The following is a 23457-nucleotide window of genomic DNA, read 5'->3' as shown; positions in this document are numbered from 1 at the left end:
AGCATCAGGCAGTCACCATGCCTTCAGTACAGAAAACTTGGTCTTCCTGTTTCCATTCATGGGAGGGATATTGAAGCTAAAGCTCTGTGTATGTGTGTATGTGAAAGAAAGAAAAAGTGAAGTAACTCAGTCATGTCCGACTCTTTGTGACCCCATGGACTGTAGCCCACCAGGCTCCTCCGTCTATTGGATTTTCCAGGCAAGAATACTGCAGTGGGTTGTATGTATATAATATCAATTCAGGAGAACAGAGAACATATACTTCTGATTCTTCTCTCTATCTTTTCATATTTCACATTTACAATCTACCCCCTCATGTTTTAGAGAATAACCAGCTTTTGTATTTTTTAAATTAATTTTTTTTATTGAAGGATAATTGCTTTACAGAATTTTGTTTTCTGCCAAACTCAACAGCTTTGATAACAATTTATTCATAAAAGTAACTGAAGCAAATTTAAACATTAAAATTTAAACAAGAAAAATTCATATAAAATGCTACTGTAAAGAGAAACCTATTTATTAACATTTGGTGTTTTTTTTCTTCTAACCTTTTTCATGCATTAAAAAAGTGACAATAATACTATATATTCAGGCACCTTGTAATAAAATTAAAAACTGAACTGATTAAAAAGTTCTAGATCAATAAGATGATAGAGGAGGGGAGAAGGGGCACTTTGTTGAATGAGAGAGGCAGTGACCTTTTACTGTCTCTGAGATTGAAGGGTATTCTGCAGCAAGTAAGAGTTTGACTTTAAAACTCTTTCCTGCTTTCTGTTCTTTCTCTCATTTGGCACACACTCCTGAGATCAGAACAAATGGGTGTTATGCTGCTGAAATTAATATCCCATTAGATTGCTGGTAGAGTTCCTATTTTTTGGTGGAATACAAAAACTGAGTTGTGTTTAATAGTTCTACTAAACATGCATATGGGCTTCCCAGGTGTCTCAGTGGTAAAGAATCTGCCTGCCAGGGCAGGAGATGCAAGGGACACGAGTTCGATTCCTGGGTTGGAAAGGTCCCCTGGAGAAGGAAATGAAAACTCACTCTAGTACTCTTGCCTGGGATATCCCATGGACAAAGGAGCCTAGTGGGCCAAGTCCATAGGGTTGCAAAAGAGTTGGATACTACTTAGCGACTGAACAACAGCAACAGCAAGACATACCAGTGCTAGTCAGTGCTTCTCAGTTGCTTCAGATTCCTTAGCCAGTGTGCTCACCCAGGTCCTGTGAAGAACCCAGTGTGATGCAGGGAGTAACCTACCCTGCACTGCAGTACTTGGATGGGATGTGCTGTCTGGAAATGATGACTTAATTGGAGGCCAATCAGTTTTCTTTCCTCCCCACAGATTTTGAAGCCAGCTTCATAAGACTGTTGGACAAAGTAACTAATGGTTCTCGAATTGAAATAAACCAAACAGGTAAGCTCCTTTTCTTCCCATTCCTGAAAGCACTTACATGTACTACTTAAATATTCTTCTGTTACTCACTCTTTTTGATGGTATAAATATTGTATTTGAATGGAAAGACCCAGTTTCCTGTCTGTGATATGATTGTCTGAAGATAATATGTGAAATTGCCAATTTAAGGGACATATACTTGACTTAAGGAAGTGAGAACAGTGAAAATTTTGGGTAAACAGACAAGCACCTCCTCTCTTTTAAACAATAGAAGTGTTTTATACCTAACTTTATGTACAGCTTTTCAATGTCCATGTAGCTTATGTTGTCACAATAAAGTCTTACAACAAACTCTGAGGTAGCTGTATGTGATGAATTTTAATTTTTTTTATTTTGTCTTTTAAAATGTTTATACAAGTATGTGCAAAAAATGTGAAAATCCCTTCACCTGTTTCCCCTTCCATTCACTCTCCCAGGGGCAGCCATGGGGACTTTGTCCTGGTCTCCTTTGTATGTATTTGCTTCCATGGGCATTTTTGTATCTCAAACCATCAACAGGATCAGGCTGTTCATACTGTTCTGCAGCCAGCTGTTTTTTATTAGCACAGATGTCTTGGAATTTGCTTGCCAGGCACATGCAGGTCCATCTCAGTTGTTCAGTGACGTTACATTGTATTCTGTTGTATGGATACATAGTAACTTATTTGACTGTTCCCTGCTGATAAGCATTTAGGTTGTTTCTAGCTTTTTGTCTAGTTTTTTTTTCTTCTTTTTTTTTTTTTGCTATTACAAACTGTTAGCTACATTGTATAGATGATCATGGCAAACATGCTTTGATTGTGTCCATGAGCTATGTGCCTTTGCACATGTATTCAACAGAGGAAACAAAACTGAACTTTTCTGTGTGTTGGCACTGTTAAGGGAGAAGACAAGCTTGGCTTTATAAGTGGCCGTGGGACTTGATCTGTAGCTGCATTCAGCCATACCTCACAAAGAACAGGTTTCAGAAGTAAAACATCAGATGCCCTTTGCAAGCTATGATTCCTTTAGTCTTCCTTGACTCCTTTACTTTGAAATTGCAGGGGATGTTTTCAGTGATTTTTATTGGTGATTCAGAGGATAAGAAATTCTGTTGTTTTGGGGTCATATCTACAGCTTAGTTGAGAAATAAGATATTTATATGATCCTGCTTCCTTCCACCTCTTGTGTCTACCCACCCGCCCCAGCCCCCTCAGCCTTCATTTTGATGATCTGGTTAGTTTCTTATTTTGTTAATTTGCCGGCATAGACAGATTTTAGTGCAGTTTCGTGGTTATAGAGTCTTTGGGAGTTGGGGGCTTTTGGACCTAAAAGATTGTTTTGTGTCATAAATAGTATTTAGAATAACTAAAGTAGAATTTTCTAACTTTGATTAGAATATGATTCTGATTGTGATTATTGTGATTTTGATTTTTTAATATGGTGAAACCTGTATTTCTTGTGTCAAACTCCCAAGCACTACTTTCCTTTTGGTGACTGAACATAGTTCCTTCCTCTAATGTTAGATTTCTTTATTGGTAAATTGTGCCTGGAGAACTTGGCCAGGGATTATTAGTATCAAAATATATTGTGTTCATTTCTTCATATTCCCTGAATCATCTAGCATATTTTATTTGGTTTTTCCTCTAATATGTAAACCTAGTAAGAAACTTTTTGGATGATATGCATATTTGAAAGAATAAAGAAAGATAAAGTGTTTCCACTAAAGCAGTTCAATAATTTTAGACATTTCCATTGGTTACTATTAAATTAAAAGTTACTGTTAATGGAAGTGAGTGCCATAAGTACTTGCCCTCTCTAGGTACCTAGTTTGGTGACTGTGGTATTGGGAAATCTGATTTCCTGGGCCTGGAAGAAGCTGATTGCTGGCACGATGATTTCAGAACATCATTTGTAAACCCCAACCTTGGCACAATCTGAGAGCATGCTCTTGGGAGACTAGGGTGCCTGTTAGGATATAGCTCCTCTGTGCCCTGCCGTGACTCTGGCAATTAAAATGGCTTAGGGAGGGGTTTAATTTATTACTGTTTATTAAATTACACTCACAGTTTATTATTGTTACAAGGACTTGACAGTAATGAGTCAGCTTTTGGAGTGAAGTATGTGGGCTCTCAGGAATGGCATTTTGAACTCTTGGATGCCCTTGCCAGACTTTCCCCTTGGGACTGACTGTTTCATTGCCTTTGTGACACTTTTTTTTTTTCCTTCTGCTGACTTTCTTTCCTCTGTTGTAAGGAACGACCTTATATTATCAGCCTGGCCTCTTGTATGGTGGGTCCGTGGAGCATGACTGCAGCGTTCTTCGCGGCATTGGGTATTATCTGGAAAGCCTGCTCTGCCTGGCTCCATTTATGAAGCACCCGCTGAGAATAGTTCTGCGAGGAGTGACCAATGACCAGGTTGACCCTTCGGTGAGTAGCGAGGCCACACCACACTGTGATTTTTGTCTCCTGTCACACCTAACTTCTGAGAAACTAGTTCCTGATAAAACACAGTTTATTGTTGAGTGTATTTGTTTTGTTATTTACCTTGAAGTTTAGAGATTAATCACTCCAGAAGGCAGATGAGCCAAGACTCATAATCATCAGATTCAGTGATGATTGTTAATCTTCTTCAAGGTGCCTTTCATTGTTATGTCTAGGAACCTTCCGAACAGATGCTTGCAATCTCATCATGTTTGACATGAAATATGGCTCTGTTGATTGAAGTGTGTGAGAGTGGAGTTTTCATAAGGTCATGTGATGGTTGAGGCTGAAAGGCAGCAGATCAAAATTTTAGGCAGAGAATAATATCTTCTTGGCGTGCTGCAGCATAATCTTGACTTAGGCTTCAACTGTACACTTCAGGACTTTCTTCTGAGAAGAGCTTGCAGATTTAGAGAAAGGGCATAAGGCCAAGGAAGGTACAGACGAGCTTTGCCAGGGCACGAGCATCAGCAAGCTTCTTATGAAGCATGCTGCATTTGTGGGGAGGATAGTTTAATGTACAACCAAAATATTCATTGTGGCTACCACAGCTGTCTTAATGCCAGTCTGGGATGGGTTTTATTGTGTGTGTGTGAGAGAGAGAGACAGACAGGTTGGGGAGAGGGAGACTGATGGATTGGAGCAGGTCTGCCTTAGAGCTTTCATAGTGAGGCAACGATCCCTACCTTTGGATGCTCTGTTGTCCAGAGAAGGTATCTTCAAGCTGAGGGCCATGATGTGAAGTTCTAACCGAGGATGCTTGTCTTAACCTCGGCAGACATTAGAACAAGACCGCTGAAGGGGTGGCTTCGGAGGCAGACGTGTGTGGCATCCGTAACCAGGGAAGACCAGTTAGGTGGTGCAGTGAGCCCCAAAGCAGAGACTGCTGGTATTCACCGTGATGCTGATGAGCTTATAAACATGATTAGTATGTTCTTGGGCAATAAAAGGTTTATTCCTGAATTCTTAGGATTTGGGTACATAAATTCTTCCCAGGATCCAAAGTAGAGTGCAAGATCTGATATTCTTAACTGTATATGAATGCTGCGTAAACTGTTTAGAATTTCAAAGTAATTTCAAGTGGTTGCTTATTTCTTGCATTTTTCCGGAAGATTCTAGGAAATGGGTTCTTCAGTTAAAAGTAAGAGAGGAGACCTCTACTATTTCAGATTGGAAGGGGGAGGGGGGAAGTGCCTTGACTCTTGCAAAAAGTCCCTGAAGCAGACAGGTGATGTTGGCACCATGTATCCCAGTTTTGTACTCTCTTTCTATAATTGCCAGTGATCTTAAAAGCTTTTATCTACGACAGTACTAAAAATTTATATATTTACATATTAGCAATGACAAAGATTAATTGACAGATTCCCTAGAAATAGTATTTTATTCTTTCTAGCAGCATATTAAAAGGCTTTCTTGTAGTTTTCACATGCTACAGGACTAAAATGACCTTGGTTAGTACCTGGCTCCAGTCCAGGATAAAGTAAATACACCTAATCCTGGATAAAGAGTAACTTCTTCAGCCTGTGGCTTCTTCGTTTTGAACTTTCTCTTTAATGTGTAGTTTCTCCATCAATTTATGTCCACACCTACTGTCTGCACACAGGGATGAATACGATGAGTTCTGCCCATAGGGAATGTGGTTTCATGGGGTGAACAGCTGTGAACACAGCCAGGGAGACCACAAGGTTGGATACCTCTGGGCTCTGGCAGACGTACAAGCCAAGTGCTGAGGGCTGGGGAGGGCTTTCAAGAGGAAGGGAAGCCCCAGAGTCAGTCATGGTTTTAGGAAGATAACTGTAGAGCTGAGAGAAGGGTGAATTGCCAAGGTGTCAACCAGTATGAACTTGATGCAGAGGGAAGTGGAAGGGTAGACAGATATGAAGGGCAGTGTGCAGGGAGGGGCTTCATAACTCGATAACTAATTGGAGATGGGATAGGAGGAAGGGGTCACAGGTAACTCCATGATTTCTGTCATGGATGACTTGAAAGGATAGTGATCAGAAAGAGTTTGACACAGGGAAGAGGAAAACTGTGATGGGGTGATAGTTGATGTGTCAGATTTTGGTTCTGTTCTCTGGGATATTGATGGGATATCCATGGGGGATGTCCAATTGGGAATTACTGTTTGGAGCCTCAGATCATCAGGATCTTACCTACTGATATTTCACTCTGTAGGAGAATGAGGTTGACTAGTACTGAGGTTTATCACTGGTGGCTTTTTGGCTCAGTAAGTCTGACAGGTGTTTTTCTCTTGGCCTGCATAGTGTGCGGGTGGTGTTGGTGTTGGTGTGTGTATCTGAATTGGTTGTTTTTGTTTGAAACCCCAGAGTTTTTCATTGCAATAGGTCGGCGTGGCTGTTTCTCAAGCCATCAGAGCTGAGTAGCACCTGCCCTCTTGGGAAGAGGCATGAGAGTTCCATTTGGACACAGGTCTTAACTGACTTCATCATTGATTTAACATCCCTTTCTGGCCTCAGTGGGCCAGTATAGTTTTGGCCTATGGTTCCAGGGATTGAGAATAGATGAAGAAGAGGAGTAAGTGTGTAAGGAGTGAGTTGGGGAAGAGGAGCTGGAGACAGTGACTGTGGAAATAGAAGGATTTGGAGAAGCCAAGGAGGAGCTGAGTTCTGAAAAGCTGGGGATGATCCAAGAGTCATTCCTTGCAGGAGTTGAGTTGGGGTTGGGTAGGGAGATGCAGCAGTGAGAATTTTTGTTGAGCTTTAAGAGAACAGTATCATTAGGTTGCAAGATCACACACAGGTTCAGAATGAGTAAGAAATAGAGCCATAGAAGGTTGGGAGATTCTTCCAGAACGCTAGATAGGATGTCTCCTTAAGAGCTGAGGTTGGGGATTTTTAAGTGAGAGAAACTTGCACTTGTTTGTAGGCTGTAATGGAGAAAGAAAAAGTTAAAATGAGAAGGGTAGAAGGGCTTAATAAGGCCACCTACAGATATCCAGAGGATAGAAAGAGCAGTGATGGGATGAGCCTTGTAAAGGGGTAGGGACATTTTGGAGACAAAAAGGAAGGAAATGGGGGGAAATTTTGAGAAGAAAAATTCTAGGAGGTCTCCTTTGAGTCTCAGTGATTTGATACTAGTGCCCCCCGTTGATGTTTACTGGTACCAGCAGTTGGCCAGATGGTGAGTGCAGAGTCCACCCTCTTTCAGGGCTATCCTAGCAGGGGAAAGAAGTAGAGTGAAGTCTGCTGTGTCCTGGCCACTTGTTTAGGTGGACCTCTGTCAATATCCGTATTTATTTGATTCATGAGGGCTGGGTAGATGTTCTTATCACTGTTTCAGACAAGGGAACTGAAGGGAACAGGTTTCTTCCCTTTTTCTGTTTGTTGTGGTGGGTGCTAAGTTGCTTCAGCCATGTTTGACTCTCTGAGACCCTGTGGATTGTAGCCTGCCAGGCTCCTCTGTCCATGGGATTCTCCGGGAAAGAATACTGGAGAATACTCGATTGCCATTTCCTTCTCCATGGGATCTTCTTGACCCATAGATTGAATCTGAGTCTCTTATGTTTCCTGCATTGGCAGACAAGTTCTTTACCACTAGGGCCACCTGGGAAGCTATGGGTCTGATCATATTTCTACCTGTTGACTGATTGGACTGTAAGGGTGATGCCTTTGCCCTGAGGTTCCACTTGGGTCAGAGTTTTGCCTTTCCTCTCTGACTGCAGAGTAACAGATAGGTTTCCTTGAAGCAGAATCCACAGACAACCCCCACTTTGCTAGATCCAGTGTGTAGAGCCTGAGGAGGTTATGGAATTTTCTAGTCGGCCCCTCTTTCTACAGCAGGCAGCCAAAGCCCTGAGGAGAGAGTGTCCGGGCCTCAGAGGCTGTAAGAGGCAGAGTGGGGCTCCAGCCCACAGCTGCCTTTCCAGCCCTTGTCCCACCACAGCAAGGAGCCTGCCCTTCGTGTCAGATGGAGAGTGACCCAGGAGACAGGACCACACCTGGAGTTGTATTTGGGCTCCTGACTGGCCCTCAGTCAATTTGACTTCCTCCTATTTGACTCCAGGTGTGGGTGGGATGAACCAGCAGGGGTGTTCTATTCTCTTGCCTTTCTCTTCCCTGGGAGAGCCAGAGGCCACCTAGCTCCAGGAGTCGTGCTCATGGAGTAACCGGCATCCTTACAGCCCCCACCTTTTCCAGAATCTGGCTTGGTCTTCTCCTCAGCTGCCCTTCGTACTAGCCTTGATTGAATTCTTCTTGGTTTCAGCAATTCCAAATGCCTATTTTAAGTTTCTGAGTTGTGTGTAGCTTTAGTATTTAATTGAAATTAGCTAATCTTTAATGGATTTTCCCAGTAACTGCTTCTGCCCCACCTGATCCATGCTGAACATGTTCCTAGGCTACATAGGTCATTTCTACCTCTGGTTAATTTTCTGATATATGAATATTTAGTTGGGGACTGTTCTCTGCCATAAAGCCCTGTTGGAGTATTGTTCTGTTGAGTCTTAGCATGTAAGAGCTGGTAGCAACTTGGAGACGGGCAGGCTGAGCTCCTTACCTTGGAGACAAGGGAATTTAGAAGTTGATATTTTCTTGTTTGAGGCCACACAGCAAACTAGAGCCTGTACTGGGACCAGGGCTTTTCCCAGAGCCTCTGCTTGTGCTGCTTGCCCTCAATGCTTCCTGTTTGTTGTAGGATCAGCCCCCGCAGGGCTGAGAAACATGTCTTGTTCCATTGGGAACAAGCAAGGGATTGCTCTTGTTTCCCTAGTTGCTGCTGAGACAGCAGTCACTGACTTCTTCGATAACGTGATTTGAATATCATCTTATCCTCTGTGAGGAATCTGCAAATGAATAAGGAAGGATCGCAGGCCTCCTAGGAGTTTCGAATGAGGAGGTGATAACAGTTGTACTTGACAGTGTCTTGCCATCACCTGTGGATATCTTCCTTGCACTTAGGGGTCTGTGTTGTTTGCTGCAGTTTGAGGCTGTCCTTCCTCTGAGGCACCCCCGCCTTGTAGAATCACCGCCACCTTTAACTGCCTGTGTGTGGGTGTCAGCAGCATTCTCAGGTAGAACTGTTAGGCTGAATAGTTGATTCACTTTAGCCTGGAGAGCCACCAGCTCTAAACGTGATATAGTCATGTTGAATAAAGAATATTTAAAGGGGCCATGTTTTTGCTTAGTGTTTGTACCTGTAAGAATGAGCAGAGGTCTCAGTTTGTTTTCTGCAGGAGCCCAGCAGTTTCTTGCTGCTTTTGGCATGATAGCATGTGATGCTCATGATGACTCATAAGGTAGGTGTGTACTACTACAAATGTGGGAAAGGGGCTCAGAGAAGCCAGTGGCTTATAAAATCATAGTCTTTAGTCAAGAGCAGAGCCAACCCATGCCCTCAGTTGTAAGCCAGCCTCTTTTCTCTTTACCAGACTCCTTCATCTACCTGAAGGCTAAGCCTTAACCTGCTTTGTGGATTCTTTGTTCTTTCCATCTCAAGGTTTAACTAAACTTTTTTTTTCTGAAATTGTTCTACAGGTTGATGTTCTGAAGGCAACAGCACTCCCTCTACTGAAACAGTTTGGGATTGATGGTGAATCTTTTGAGTTAAAGGTACGAATGTCCAGATTGTTGGTGGCATAAATCAGTGTGAAATATTTTCTTACCAACTCACTGGAGGAGCTGTATGGCTCAGTGTGTGTGTGGTACGTTTGAAGTCATCATTATAAGAATTATTGAACCTAGCATTGCAGACTTTGAGCTGAAAGGGTCCCTTTACTAATGACAAGAGTAACTGATATATTGCACTTATTTAGTGGTAGTAGATGTTGTCAGCATTCTACATACATTAACTCCTTGACTCATAACAACTCAGCCAATAAGTCATGGAGCTGAGATTCTGACCATGCTACCTCTCTGATCTGGATCATTTATTATTTGTGTCCAGAGCCTACCAATCTGAATGTCCCTAAGACTTTTTAGTACTTTACTTTCAAAACCTAGTTGAAGTAATTTAAGCATCTGTTTGTTTGCCATTTAAGGAAATTATATCAATCCAGTGTGATAACACTGGATATCTTAAGCTGTTTAGCATCTCTGCTTTTTGAAGGGAAATTACTTCGTTTTTATTTAATAACTCAAAACTATTGAGTTTTGATAGACCATTTAATTCCAGAAGAGGAGAAAAGGGTTCTTGGTGGTTAAGAAGTGGGTAAGCAGATGAGCTAGACCAGTCCCTCATTTTAAGGTTGAGGAAACAAGTTCTGGTGGTCAAGTGACCTATCTGGCTTTGACTGGAACGTGTAGACTCTGTGTTTACTGCTTTTTCTGACACACCACGTAGTCCCCTTGCTCAGCATGTGCCCCTGTGGAGCTAACATTAGGTGCTGTTGATCTTAAAGAGGTGGACAAGTTGGGTTTGAAAGCCTTCTGCATTCTAATGTTGGTTTCCATTCTTGGTGTGCACCGGCCTGGCTGGGTGTCATCCACTCTGGTGAACCCTGACCTCCTCTTTCTCCCTATGCCTGCAGGTTGTACGACGGGGAATGCCGCCTGGGGGAGGAGGTGAGGTGTTTTTTTCATGTCCCCTGAGGAAGATCCTGAAGCCTATTCAACTCATAGATCCAGGAAAGATCAAACGTATCAGAGGAATGGCGTATCCTTTGCATTCACTTCAGATGTCTTACTTTTTTTTTTTTTTTTTGCCTCAGTAAGATAAGAATGACTTGTAACAGTTTACTTCTTCCCAGGGTTATTTACATTTCAGACAACAGTTCAGTCGCTCAGTTGTGTCTGACTCTGCGACCCCATGGATTACAGTCCACCAGGCCTCCCTGTCACCAACTCCTGGAGCTTGCTCAAACTCATGTCCCTCAAGTCAGTGATGAAATCTAAGTATCTCATCCTCTGTTGTCCTCTTCTCCTCCTGCCTTTAATCTTTCCCAGCATCAGGGTCTTTTCAGATGAGTCAGTTCTTCGCATCAGGTGGCCAAAGTATTGGAGTTTCAGCTTCAGCATCAGTCCTTCCAGTGAATATCCAGGACTGATTTCCTTTAGGATGGACTGGTTTGATCTCCTTGCAGTCCAAGGGACTCTCAAGAGTCTCCTCCAACACCACAGTTCAAAAGCATCAATTCTTCAGTGCTCAGCTTTCTTTATAGTCCAACTCTCACATCCATACATGACTACTGGAAAAACCATAGCTTTGACTAGATGGACCTTTGTCGGCAAAGTAATGTCTCTGCTTTTTAATATGCTGTCTAGGTTAGTCATAGCTTCCTTACAAGGAACAAGTGTCTTTTAATTTCATGGCTGCAGTCACCATCTGCAGTGATTTTGGAGCCCAAGAAAGTGAAGTCTGTCACTGTTTCCATTGTTTCCCCATCTGTTTGCCATGAAGTGATGGGACCAGATGCCATGATCTTCATTTTTTAAATGTTGAGTTTTAAACCAGCTTTTTCACTCTCTTCTTTCACTTTCATCAAGAGGCTTTTTAGTTCCTCTTCACTTTCTGCCATAAGGGTGTTACCATCTGCATATCTGAGGTTATTGGTATTTCTCCCTGCAACCTTGATTCCAGCTTGTGTTTCATCCAGCCTGGCATTTTGCATGATGTACTCTGCATATAACTTAAATAAGCAGGGTGACAATATACAGCCTTGACATACTCCTTTCCCAATTTGGAACCGGTCTGTTGTTCCATGTCCAGGTCTAAGTGTTCCTTCTTGACCTGCATACAGATTTCTCAGGAGGCAGGTCAGGTCTGGTATTCCCAGCTCTTTAAGAATTTTCTGCAGTTTGTTGTGATTTACATGGTCAAAGTCTTTGCCGTAATCAATAGAGGAGAAGTAGATATTTTTCTGGAATTCTCTTGCTTTTTCTATGATCCAACAGATGTTGGCAATTTGACCTCTGGTTTCTCTGCCTTTTATGAATCCAGCTTGAACATTTGGAAGTTCTCGGTTCATGTACTCTTGAAGCCTGGCTTGGAGAATTTTGAGTATTACTTCACTAGTATGTGAGATGAGTACAGTTGTGTGGTAGTTTGAACATTCTTTGGCATTGCCCTTCTTTGGGATTGGAATGAAAACTAACGTTTTTCCAGTTCTGTGGCCACTGCTAAGTTTCCATATTTGCTGGCATATCGAATGCAGCTCTAACAGCATCATCTTTTAGGATTTGGAATAGCTCAACAGGAATACTGTCACCTCCACTAGCTTTGTTTGTAGTGATGCTTCCTAAGGCCCACTTGGCTTCACATTCCAGACAACAGTCTTGGAAAAATCTTAACAGTGAACTTGTAATTACTGGCTGAGATAGGGTATTTTATTATCTGCCTCATCATAACTAGATTGACTGATTGATTCATTTATTTTTTTCGGTTAAAACTTAAGCAAACAGTTCCACTGTTTCTGACACTCTCTTGAGGGCTTTGATACGGGGGCTACCAATGCACTGTAGTCCCTGCTTCAGAAGAGCTCATCATCTGGTGAAGGAAATGAATGTACAGATACATAATTCTGCTATAATGTATAAAGTGGTGTAGATGATGTTCAGTGGGTTGGAGGAACTAAGAGTAGAGAGGCATTTTGTCTGAAAGATGTGAGAGAGCTGAGTAAACATGAATAATATCTACCATTTAGTAATTGCTTATTCTGAACTATGATAATTTATATACTTAATTTATTTTTATTTTTAAACTATTGAGATGTGGTTGACATACAAAAAACTGTATATATTCAACGTGTACAACTTGAGGAGTTTGGAAAGATATATATATATACCTGTGAAACCATCAACCCAATCAGTGCCATAAACATTTCTATCACCTCCAAAAGTTTCTCTTCATCCTCTTTATTATTTTAATTTTTTGTGATAAGAATACTTTTAACATAAGATTTTCCCTCTTAGCAAATTTTAAGTATGCAGTATAGGCATTACAGTGTATAGTAAGTGTCGAGGAGAAGGAAATGGCAATTCACTCCATTGTTCTTGCCTGGAGAATCCCAGGGACAGAGAAGCCTGGTAGGCTGCCTCTATGGGGTTGCACAGAGTTGGACGTGACTGAAGCAACTAGCAGCAGCAGCAGCAGCAGCAGCAGCAGCAGGACTTATCTAGATTCCTCATATAAATGGGATCATGTAGTATTTGTTCTTATGTATCTGGTTTATTTCACATAGCATAATATCCTCCGGGTTCACCCATGTTGCCACAAATGATAACATTTCCTTTTTTGAGGATGAATAACATTATTGAATCCATATACCACATTTTCTTTATCCATTTGTCTGTTGGTAGACATTTAGGTTGCTTTTATACCTTGGCTATTGTAAATAATGCTGAAAAGAATATAGGAATCCATGTGTATTTCTTTGAGATCCTAATGTAAGTTTCTTTAGATATATATCCAGAAGTGGGATTGCTGGATCAGATGGTAGTTCTATTTTTAATTTCTCAAGGAATCACCATACTGTTTTCCATAGTGGCTTCACCAGTGCATGTTCCCACTAGCACTGTGCAAGGACTCCCTTTTCTGCATACCCTCACCAACACTTCTTACTTATTTGTTTATTTTTTGATAATCACTATCCAAATGGGGTGAGGTGATAGCTCAGTGTAGTTTTAATCTGCAGTTCCTTGGTAATTAGTGATTATTGAGTGCCTTTCCATGTTTTAGTTTATCATTTGTATGTCTTTTTGGGAGAAGTGTCTATTCAAGCCCTTTGCCCATTTTTAAGTAGAGTTGTTTGTTTGTTCATTTTGCTACTAAATTGTAAGATAAGGTGTCCTGTATCTTTTGAGTGTTAATGATATATATGAATTTCAGACATTTTCTCTCATTACATAGGTTGCCTTTTCACTTTGTTGTTTGTTTTGCCTCCTTTTTTTTTTTGCCTTTCTGGTATTCAAGAAATCATTGCTGAAGCTAAAAGTCTTTCTCACTGTTTTCTTCTCAGAGTTTTACAGTTTGAGGTCTTACATTTTTCTTTAATTCATTTTGAGTTTATTTTTGTACCTGGTGTGAAATAAGAATCCTGTTTCATTCTCTTGCATATAGGTATTGTTTTCCCAACAGTGTTTATGGAAGAGGATATCCTTTCCCCATTGTATATTCTTGGTAACCTAGCTGAAGGTCAAGTGACTAGATATGTGTAGGTTTATTTCTGGGCTCTCTGTTCTGTTGTCTCTTTTTTTTCCTTTTTTTTTTTATGTTAGTACTTTACCATTTTGATTTTGGTAGCTTCGTAACATATTTTGGTATCAGGACCTGTGATGCCTTCAGCTTTGTTCTGCTTGCTCAGAATTCTTTGCCTATTTGGAGTCCTTTGTGGTTTCATATAAATCTCAGGTTTATTTTTTTCCTATTTTTATTAAAAATAAATGTGAGATTTTGATAGTGATTGCCTTGAATCTGCAGATTGCTTTGGAAAGTATGGACATTTTAACAATATTAATTTTTCCAGTCTGTGAACATGGACTGTCTTTTCCTCTAAAGTCTTTTAAAATGTCTTTTATCGGTGTTTTGTAGTTTTTAGTGTGTAGGTCTTTCACGTCCCTGGTGAAGTTTATTTCTAAGAATTTAGGTTGTTTTAAATGCTATTGTAAATAGGATTGTTTCTTTGATTTTTTTTTTGCAGGTAGTTTGTTGTTAGTGTATAGAAACTCAACTAATTTTGGATGGTGATTTTGTATCATTCCACTATATTGAATTCATTTATTCTAACAGGTTTTTTTTTTTTTTTGGATGCTGTTCTTTAGGATTTCTACATATAAGATCGTCTTCTGCAAAAAGAGATAATTTTACTTTTTCCATTCCAATTTGAATGCATTTTCTTTTTCTTACTTAATTACTCTGGGTAGGACTTCTAGTACTATGCTGAATAGAAATGTCAAGAGTGGGCCTCTTTGCTTTGTTCTGAATTTTATAGGAAAAGCTTTCATTTTTTTACCATTAAAGATAATGTTAGCTTTGGACTTTTCATATATGGCCTTTATTGTGTTGAGGTAAGTTGCTTCCATGCTTAATTTGTTGAGAGGTTTTTTTTTGTTTTTTGTTTTTAATATCATGAAAGAGTGTTTTTTGTCAAATGCTTTTTCTGCAGCTATTGAGACAATGATGTGATTCTTATTCGTCACTCTGTTAGTGTGATGTATCACACTGTTTGATTTGCATATGTTGAACCATTCTTGCATCTCAGGGATAAATACCACTGTGTCATGTTGTGTGACCCTTTTAATGTGCTGTTAATTTTTTTGAGGTTTTTTGCATCCGTGTTTGTCAGATATATTGGCCTGTAGTTTTCTTGTAGTGTTGTTGGCTTTGGTGATCCTAATCTCATAAAATGAGTTTGGAAGTGTTTTCTCTTGGATTTTTTTTAGAAGTTTAAGCATTGATGTTAATTCTTCTTTGAATGTTTGGTAGAATTCACCATTAGTCATCTGCTGAAGCCACCTGCTTTTCTTTGTTGGGAACTTTCTGATTACGGGTTTAATCTCTTTACATGTAACTGATCTGTTCAAGCTCTCCGTTCTTGATTCAGACTTGAAAGTTTTTAGGTGTATAGGAGTTTATTTATTTCTTCTAAGTTGTCACGTTTATTGACATATAGTCATTTGTAACAGCCCCTCATGATGTTTTCCAATTTCTGTGGCATCAGTTGTAATGTTTCCTTTCATTTCTGATTTTACTTACTTGAGTCTTGTCTTTTCTTAGTCTAGCTAAAGGTTTGTCAGTTTTTGTCTTTTCCAAAAATCAACTATTTCATTAATTTTTTTCTATTGTTTTTCTGTTTTATTTACGTCTAATCTGCCAACTTTGAATTTGGTTTCTTTTTCTAGCGTAGTTAGGCTGTTTGAGGTCTTCCTTTCATAGAAAGAATGTTAGCACTTATCAGGCTAAGATGGCACAGGAGTAGGACAGGGAGACCACTTTCTCCCCCACAAATTCACCAGAAGAACATTTGAATGCAACTTCTGAATGCCGGCAGCGGACATCAGGCGCCCAGGAAAGCACTTATCAGTGTAAAATTTCTTAGTGCCCCTTTTGTTGCGTTCGTAAATCTTGGTACATTCTGCTTTCATTTTCATTTGTCTCTTGTTGGATCTTCCTTTATCCATTCAGCCACTCTATGTATTTTGATTGTGGAGTTTAATACATTTATGTTTTATATACTTTATTCTTAACCTCAAAGTGAGTCTGAATTCACTTCCATCCTATTTTGTGGATGTAGAAACTGAGGCTTCAAACGCTTAAGGAATTTACTCCCATATAACATTGGTAGTAATGGTAGAACTGGGATTTGAACCCTGTCTCTGTGGCCCATGCCTTTAACCTCTTTTTTCCTATAGAGAGGACAGGGCATTTGGACTAAGCTTGAAGAATAGAGGCTTGTAAAGCAGGACAAAGAAGGAGGAGTGCTGCGGGCGGAAATGTGGGCCTGTGTGGAGGGAACAGTGCCCACCTGTTCTGGGGAGCGGCCCACAATGTGGTGTGGCCTGAATGCAGGTCACTCAAGGATGTTTGGTGGTGGAAGATGGGACAAAAGTGAGAGCAGGAGCCTGTGAAGACTGGAGGCTGTGCTGAGGAATTGACCTTCATTCAAAATCATTAACTTCCTTTTGGAGGGATAATTTAGAATTTGCACATTAACCAAATAACTCCAGTGGTACAGAAAGAACTTTTGGCTGTTTTTGGCTCATTGTAAAAATTTTGGTAGGTATGAGTTGGAAAACAAAACAAAACAAAAGCACCTCTTCACTGCACTTCTTAGAGGCAGAGATAGTAGGGAATTATCATGCCCTAAAGAGAGCTGCGGTTCTTGGGGTTGCAAAGAGTCGGACACGACTGAGCAACTGAACTGAACTGAAAGAGAGCTGGTGAGGGTTGTGGCCTGGGGACAGGTGAGGGCTGCTAATTTATGGAGGTCTCCTAGAGGCAGGATGGATAGGATGCAGTGATCACCTGGGTCTGTGCTAGAGGAATAGGGAGTCCCTGAGTATGATTTTGATGCTTCTCACTTATACCCCTGAATAGACATATTTGTTCAGATAGAAGCTGCAAATGTTTGGGGTGGGGTGTGGCCATGTGGTTGGCAGTGAAAATAAGTTTAGTTTTATTCATGTTGGGTTTTATGATTCCAGGTAAGTACATGGATAAGTCCAGAAAGGACTTAGAAATTGGGAATGTAGAACTTCCTAGGAAATGTAGAACTCAGGGACAAGGAAAGCTAGAAATGGATGGCTGTGGCATCAGCCACCATGTAGAAGGCAAAGAGAAGAGGGTGGGACCCTGAAAGGTCACTAAGATTTGAAAGCAGAAAGCAAAGTTCTTCCAGGAAGGGAGACTAGGGAAAATCAGAGTTGAATGGGGAATAAAGAAATCAGTGATACTTCATCAAAAATAAATAAGTTAAAACTACACTGAGATGCCATCTCTCACTAGTTAGATTGGTAAAGAAACTAAAGCTTGACAACATATTCTGATGAAAGATTGGTGAGAAGGTGAGACAATGTAACTACTATGATTAAGAATTTGACAGTATCTAGTAAAATTCCCAGACATCAAGGAAGCTGTCAAAGGCTACTAGAGTCATGTCAAAAGGACACAGAAGCCAACTTGAAGTGGCTCCTACTAGCCAAAGATGGGACAGTCTAACTACCAATAAAAATAACTACAGACCGATTGATTACACATTAAATAAGGTTACATCCACAAATTTATTATGATACTTTAAAAAGCCTGTATTGATCATCCTTGGAAATCGACCCATTCTTTTGAAAATCGGTAATAAATGTCAATAATTTATTCTGCTTTTCCTATACAAACTGATAAAGGGAAGTTGATGAGGGAAAGTCTCTGTGTATCAAGGTATTGACTCTTTGTTTATGAATAAATTGCAAATGGTTTTTTTCTTAAAAAAGAGAAAAGAAAATGCAGCTTATTAGAAGCCAAGTCAGTGTCTTAAAGGGCCCAGAGGAGTGAGCATTAGGCCAAGCTGAGGGACTCACAGGAGGCTGCTGCTGATAACCCTGAGGGCTCGGGTGTTGGAGTCAGAGGCCAGATAACCAGTTCTGGGCTGCAGAGTGATGGGGGAGAAATTGTGGCAAGCAGAAGCTACTCTTTCAAGAACTTTGACAGGAAAGAGAATGGAAAGAAAGATATGGTGATAACTTGAGGAAAAGAATTGAGGACATCCCCTCTCTTTAACAAAAAGATTGATGATTTGAGTATTTTTGTAGGTTAAGTAGATTTATACATGAGAGAGGGAGACTGACAAAGCAAGGTAACAGGTGATTAAAGCTAAAGCACAGGTGCTAGAGTCAGACAGATGTGGGTTCTAATTTTGGCTTTGCCATTCACTGATGTTGGGATTTTGGCCCCAAACTTTGGTTGACACATTTATCACTGGGCCCGTTTATGACTGCTGTGTGGGGCTGTTGGTGCTATGCTGTGCTGTGCTCAGCCTTGTCTGACTCTTTGTGACCCCATTAGTCTGCCAGGCTCTAATGAAGTTTAAATGGAGTAATAGATGTATAGTATGAGACACTGGGCTGGTATAAGTAAGTGTTTGGTAAGTGGTGGCTGTTCTTGTTTTTATTGTTATTAAGAGGAGATGGATTGAAACTGCAGGCGTTTGGTAAGAATGGCTCTAGATGGAGCATTTTGATGATGACTGGAAAGGGGTAGGAGGCATTTTCAATTTTTGTTGAGTTAGGATGGGTTCCAGGGTGAGGGGACTGGCAAGGGTGTGATAAGGGAATGTGACAAGGGTAGCGAAGATGTGGGCCACTTAGGCATTGTGAGGGGTGTGTCCAGTGGGGCATAGTAACTCAGGATAAGAAAAAGGCTGTGGAACTGCAGTAAAGGCTCAGCTGAAGTGAGATGTTGTCATGGTGCTAGCTGTGTGGTGTATGGCTAGTCTAGCGGCAATTGGCAGCCTAGAAGGAGGAGTGGAGGAGGCAGGAGGCCACCTTCATGCAGGACTGGGTGTGGATTGACCAGGTGAGTGAGATGTGCAGAAGGGTGGATTACAGGGCATATTGGTGAGCGTGTCATTGGAGCGATGGCTGGTGCACTCCTTATGCTGGCCTGGAGAAAGCACATGGTCATGGGGTTGGAAACCGTCACAGTTTTGGTTTTTTTTTTTTCTTCACAGTTTTAATGGAAATAGATGTGTGTGTTGTGTAGAAGAACTTGACATTGTGTTTAGGGAGTTGTATTTTGGGGTTTCAGATGTTAAGACTGGTAGAATTCTAGGTACCAACAAGATCATGGTAAGGGCAAGTGTTGGAGGTGGGGGGCCGGATGGGGTTGGATGATGGCTTTCCTGGTGGGGATTTGATATGAATAGAAAGAATGTGTGCTTCTAGGGGTGATAGGGGCTTAAAGTCAAGTTTTGTATTTTTCAGGAGGTTTTGGGGTGGTCTTACTTGGAGGAAAGGAACTGTGGAGTGGATTGCCTTTTCAGAGGCCTTGACTAGATTGCATGGTGAGTAGTGAAGGCTCAATGTAGGGTGGATTGCAGAGCCACAGGACAGAGAGAGCTGTTGCTGAGATAAAAGATCAAACTTGGGGTGCTGCCTGAAGTTCTTTTTAGGAATCATGAAGAACAGAGGAACTTGTAATAAAGCTTCCCTGGATTAATGTCTGTTCTCTGCAGGGCTATCCTTGGGCCCAACCATGGGCCAAGCTTTGTGTGTGCAGGGGGAAAATGGCTGGTGGAGGAGAAATGGTACCTTTCCCAGGGAACCCCCAGGTTGATGGATGCTTACATTGACGTCTGAAGGTGATGGTCGACTCTCATATTCTCTGACTCTTAGGAGACAGAAACAGGTTATAGAGGAATGGAAATGAGATGCAAGTGCGTGCTAAGTTGCTTCAGTTCTCTCCGTCTCCTTGCAACCCTGTGGACTGTCGCCAGCCAGGCTCCTCTGTCCATAGGATTCTCCAGGCAGGAATCCTGGAGTGGGCTGCCATTTCCTCCTCACAGGGGATCTGCCTGACCCAGGGATTGAACTTATGTTTCCTGCAGTGGCAAATAGGTTCTTCACCACAGGTACCACCTGGGAAGCCTGGTAATGCTAGTAGGTGGGTTTTCTTTTTAAAAACTAAAGATACCTGTTTTGCTTGATGCACGTTAGTTACTTATATGCATGTTAAGTCATTTAGTCGTGTCCGACTTTGCGACCCCATGGGTTGTAGCCAGCCAGGCTCCTCTGTCCATGAGATTCTCCAGGCAAGAATATTGGAGTGGGTTGCCATTCCCTTCTCCAGGGGATCTTCCTAACCCAGAAATTGAACTGGGGTCTACTGCATTGCAGGCGGATACTTTCCTGCCTGAGCCACCAGGGAAGCCCCCCGTAGTTACTAATAGCTCGACCTCATTGTCCTTAACATTGAATTTCACTGTGTACAAATTCCAAGTTAAACCCTGTTGATGGCCACTGGGATGTCTTCTGTTCTTCACTGTTGCCAAAAATGTTGTGGTTAATGGCCTTGTACACAGAGTCCTACACACTTTCAGAACTATTTCGGTTTGTTTTTTCTATTTAGAGATTTGTTTCTTCAGTGCTGTGTCATGGCAGTGAACTCTGCTTGGAGTCCATTCTCGCTAGTTTGGAAATGTGATTTCCAGTGTGTGCTCTTTGTTTACCACAGTCCTGTGGTAACAACATGTGTTGCATGGAGGCTGTTACACTGGGGTCTCACATGTACTCTCTACCAGGTGTACAAGAGCCTCATAAGTTTTTTGATGCCTTTGATGAAGATGCCAGGAAACAGGGAAAGCTCTGGGATTGTACAGGGTTTTACATAAAAGCTGAAGCAGCTGTTGTACCCTAGGCATCTGGGATGTAACCTTGTTCCTCCCCTGCTTTTTTCTGGTGTTCTTCGAACATTCCTTGTGTAGGCTCTGAGCCAGAAGGATGCTGGTGAGCTCCCAGGCGGTTCCCCTTCCTTGAGGCTGGGGATAGGACACCTGTCCCTTCCCCCATCTAGCCCTAACTCTAGTCCTTCCTCTAAATTCCCCATGAAAGTCGACACAGCACCCTTGCCCAGATCCCTGTCTGCAAACCAGACATTCCAGCTGCTGGTCTGCAAAGCTGCCCGTTTCACAGATACCCCAAAGGAATGTGGGTTTGAATTGAGATCACTTTTCTTGGCCAGCTTTGGAGCCTGGGATAAAAGAGCTGCTTTTGGAAAAAGCTTTAGCAGGGGTTTGTTACTTGCAAGGCTGAGCGTGGAGGTTATATTCCCTGTAGGAGGGCTCGAGCTAGGAGAAGTAGCCCCATTCTCTTGTGTGGTTCTGTGGTTTTAACTCTTCTCCTTCTCCGCCACCCCCATCCCTGCCGAGTGCGTCTCTCTGACTGACTGGCCAGGGCCTGGCGGGGAGCTGGTGGCATTCCTGCCAGTAGCTGTTGACTGGACAGTGTGGTTGCCGTTTACTTCCTGCCACCCACTCTCATTCTCCCCACTGCCTGAGAGAGAAAGAAACACTGTCTTTCAGTTTTGTGATGCCGTCCCAGTAGTTCATGACTGGATGTATAAGAGTCAAGAGAAGAAGCTGGGGTGGAGGCAGGAGAGGGGCGTGAGGTGGAGTTTGTTGGACGATCTGGTTTCCTTTCTCTTAATTGTAGGGAGAGTACTGAGAGAGTGAGTCTCTTTCTTTGTGTTCACACATATCCTCCCTCCTTAGCCTTCTCTGACTGGTAACACCAGGGAGGGTGAAGGGTAGGAGGTCCCTATGCCCTGTAGCCATGAACTTATCTTTCATGGATATGAGTTCTTAGTATGGTACTCATACAAGGCCCCTGAAATTGTCTGCAAAATTGTGTGTTCACTTGTTTCTTGAGATAGGGTTCATGGCTTTTACCAGATTCTCAGAGAGGTCTCTTACTCCTGAGAGGAAAGAACCTCGGCTTTGGGGTTTGAACCTTGGACTACCAGTAGGAAAAGCAGTAGCTGACATTCAGTGGGCTCCGACTGCACGCAAGGCATGGCTGAGCACCTGACATGCGTGGTTTCAGCTGAGCTTCCAGACCCTGTGAAGGAGAGTATTATGATTATTATTTTTGTAACAGTGAGGATGCGGAGGCACCAGGTTTTCAAGTAGCAATAATCACACCTTGGATAAAACTCATTAGCTATGATACCACCACTGTGCAAAGCTGGAAGCACCAGAAATAGCACACTGGTTCCAGAATGATGCAGTTTGCGGGAGCTGGGGCTTAACACAGATAGTCCGATTCTAGAACTCTTAGCCAGTCTTGGTAGGACCTCCATAACAAGCCAGAGAGCTCCATAATGACTCTGGGATGCAGCCAGCTTTAAAGTTCCTTTCCTTCATTACTCCAGTGCCTGAATTCTAGTATACGCTTCCATTGGCCCTGATAAGCACTTTTACCTACTGAGTTTCCACATCCCTGGAGGGATCTGGGAAGAAGGTTGCCTTTGGGAAGTCGCATCTGTTTAATTTTGAATCTTGGTTCTGTTGTCCTCAGTGAGAGCCCTGAAGCAGAAACCCATGGCCTTACCTCAAGGTTACTATGAGCATAAAATAAGATGATCATGTACCTGAAAGAACTTTGAAAGCCACGAGCACCATGGGATTATATATCAGAATAGTGACATCTGTTATTTTCCTGCAGAATGTGGGCACTGCAGGCCTCAGAGGGACAGCACCCTCCTGGTCCAAAGGGTATGAGACCTGGGACTGTTTGTCGAAGCTGCCTGTGGTCAAAAGTACGTTCTGGACAGAAGAGGTGGTGATGTAACTGGGCTCTGTGTGTGTGTGTGTGTGTGTATTGAAAAATCCCTCTTTACTCTTTCCTCATTTTGGGTTTGTCCTTTGAGTCAAGTCAAATATTTATCGAGTATTTCTGAGTACAAAAGTAGTGTATGAGAGACTTGTGAGGGATACAGAGGTAGAGCCCCTTTCGTTATGAAGCGTGCAGTGTGATCGGAGAGCAAGGATGGCCTGAGTGTATATGAAGGGAGATGTGTGGTAAGTTCAAGTGCAGACCACAGTTGGGGCATCCTGGTTGATTTCAGGAGAGGGGAAACTCCAGGTTGGAAGAATGGAGGCAGGTAGATCAGGCTGAGGGATTTGGACACTTCGGTTCATAGAGCTGGGGATGGTGGTGTTGGGTTAGGGATGAACCAAGCAGACTAGGGGTCTGATCTCAAGATCTGGGAGGGCCTGCAGTTACTGGGAGCTTCTCCCTCACACGTGGGAGCTGGATCTTTTGGTGAATGTCCAGGATGGGTCAGAAAGGGGAGCTTGATGCCATTCAGGTTCTTTGCTTTTGGTTTCTACAGCTCAAATGAAAATTAAATGTGTAATTGACAGTAATTTTTGAACAGTTGGGCTGGGCTGAGGAGACCACACACCTGGTTTTCCCTGAGGAACTTTGTGCCTGGGGTTTGGATCAGAGTAATGGGAAGATTGTGTGTTGTTACTTCTTCGTTTCTTTAGCCCCTCGTTCCACATGCACAGCCAGCCCCTAACCATACATCGGACATTGGAAGTGCTTAGTACATACTTATTTTTTATTTGTCTGGTTGATTTGGGGGAGAACCAGTCTCTGTAATAAAGTTTAATTTGAG

At 42.1% G+C, this 23457-nt stretch overlaps 1 protein-coding gene across 5 annotated transcripts in view; it reads left to right on the top strand.

Annotated features, from left to right (window-relative positions):
• RCL1 (RNA terminal phosphate cyclase like 1) overlaps positions 1-23457 on the top strand; it is a 63775-nt gene that overhangs the window by 19722 nt on the left and 20596 nt on the right. The window contains exons 2-5 of one of the 5 annotated variants that reach the window (XM_040242894.1): positions 1346-1417; positions 3671-3846; positions 9393-9467; positions 10385-10509. In XM_040242894.1, the coding sequence (XP_040098828.1) occupies positions 1346-1417; positions 3671-3846; positions 9393-9467; positions 10385-10509 (448 nt within the window). Of the gene's footprint in view, positions 1-1345; positions 1418-3670; positions 3847-9392; positions 9468-10384; positions 10510-21840; positions 22594-22627; positions 22856-23457 lie in introns of those variants that run through there. The other 4 variants (XM_040242970.1, XM_040243045.1, XM_040243119.1 and 1 more) reach the window with 4 other exon arrangements.

This window comes from Oryx dammah, unplaced genomic scaffold, assembly GCF_014754425.2.
Source record: "Oryx dammah isolate SB20612 unplaced genomic scaffold, SCBI_Odam_1.1 HiC_scaffold_1, whole genome shotgun sequence".
NCBI classification, from domain to species: Eukaryota; Metazoa; Chordata; class Mammalia; order Artiodactyla; family Bovidae; genus Oryx; species Oryx dammah.
The sequence above is the reverse complement of the archived record's forward strand: the minus strand, read 5'-3'. Positions and strand labels throughout refer to the sequence as shown.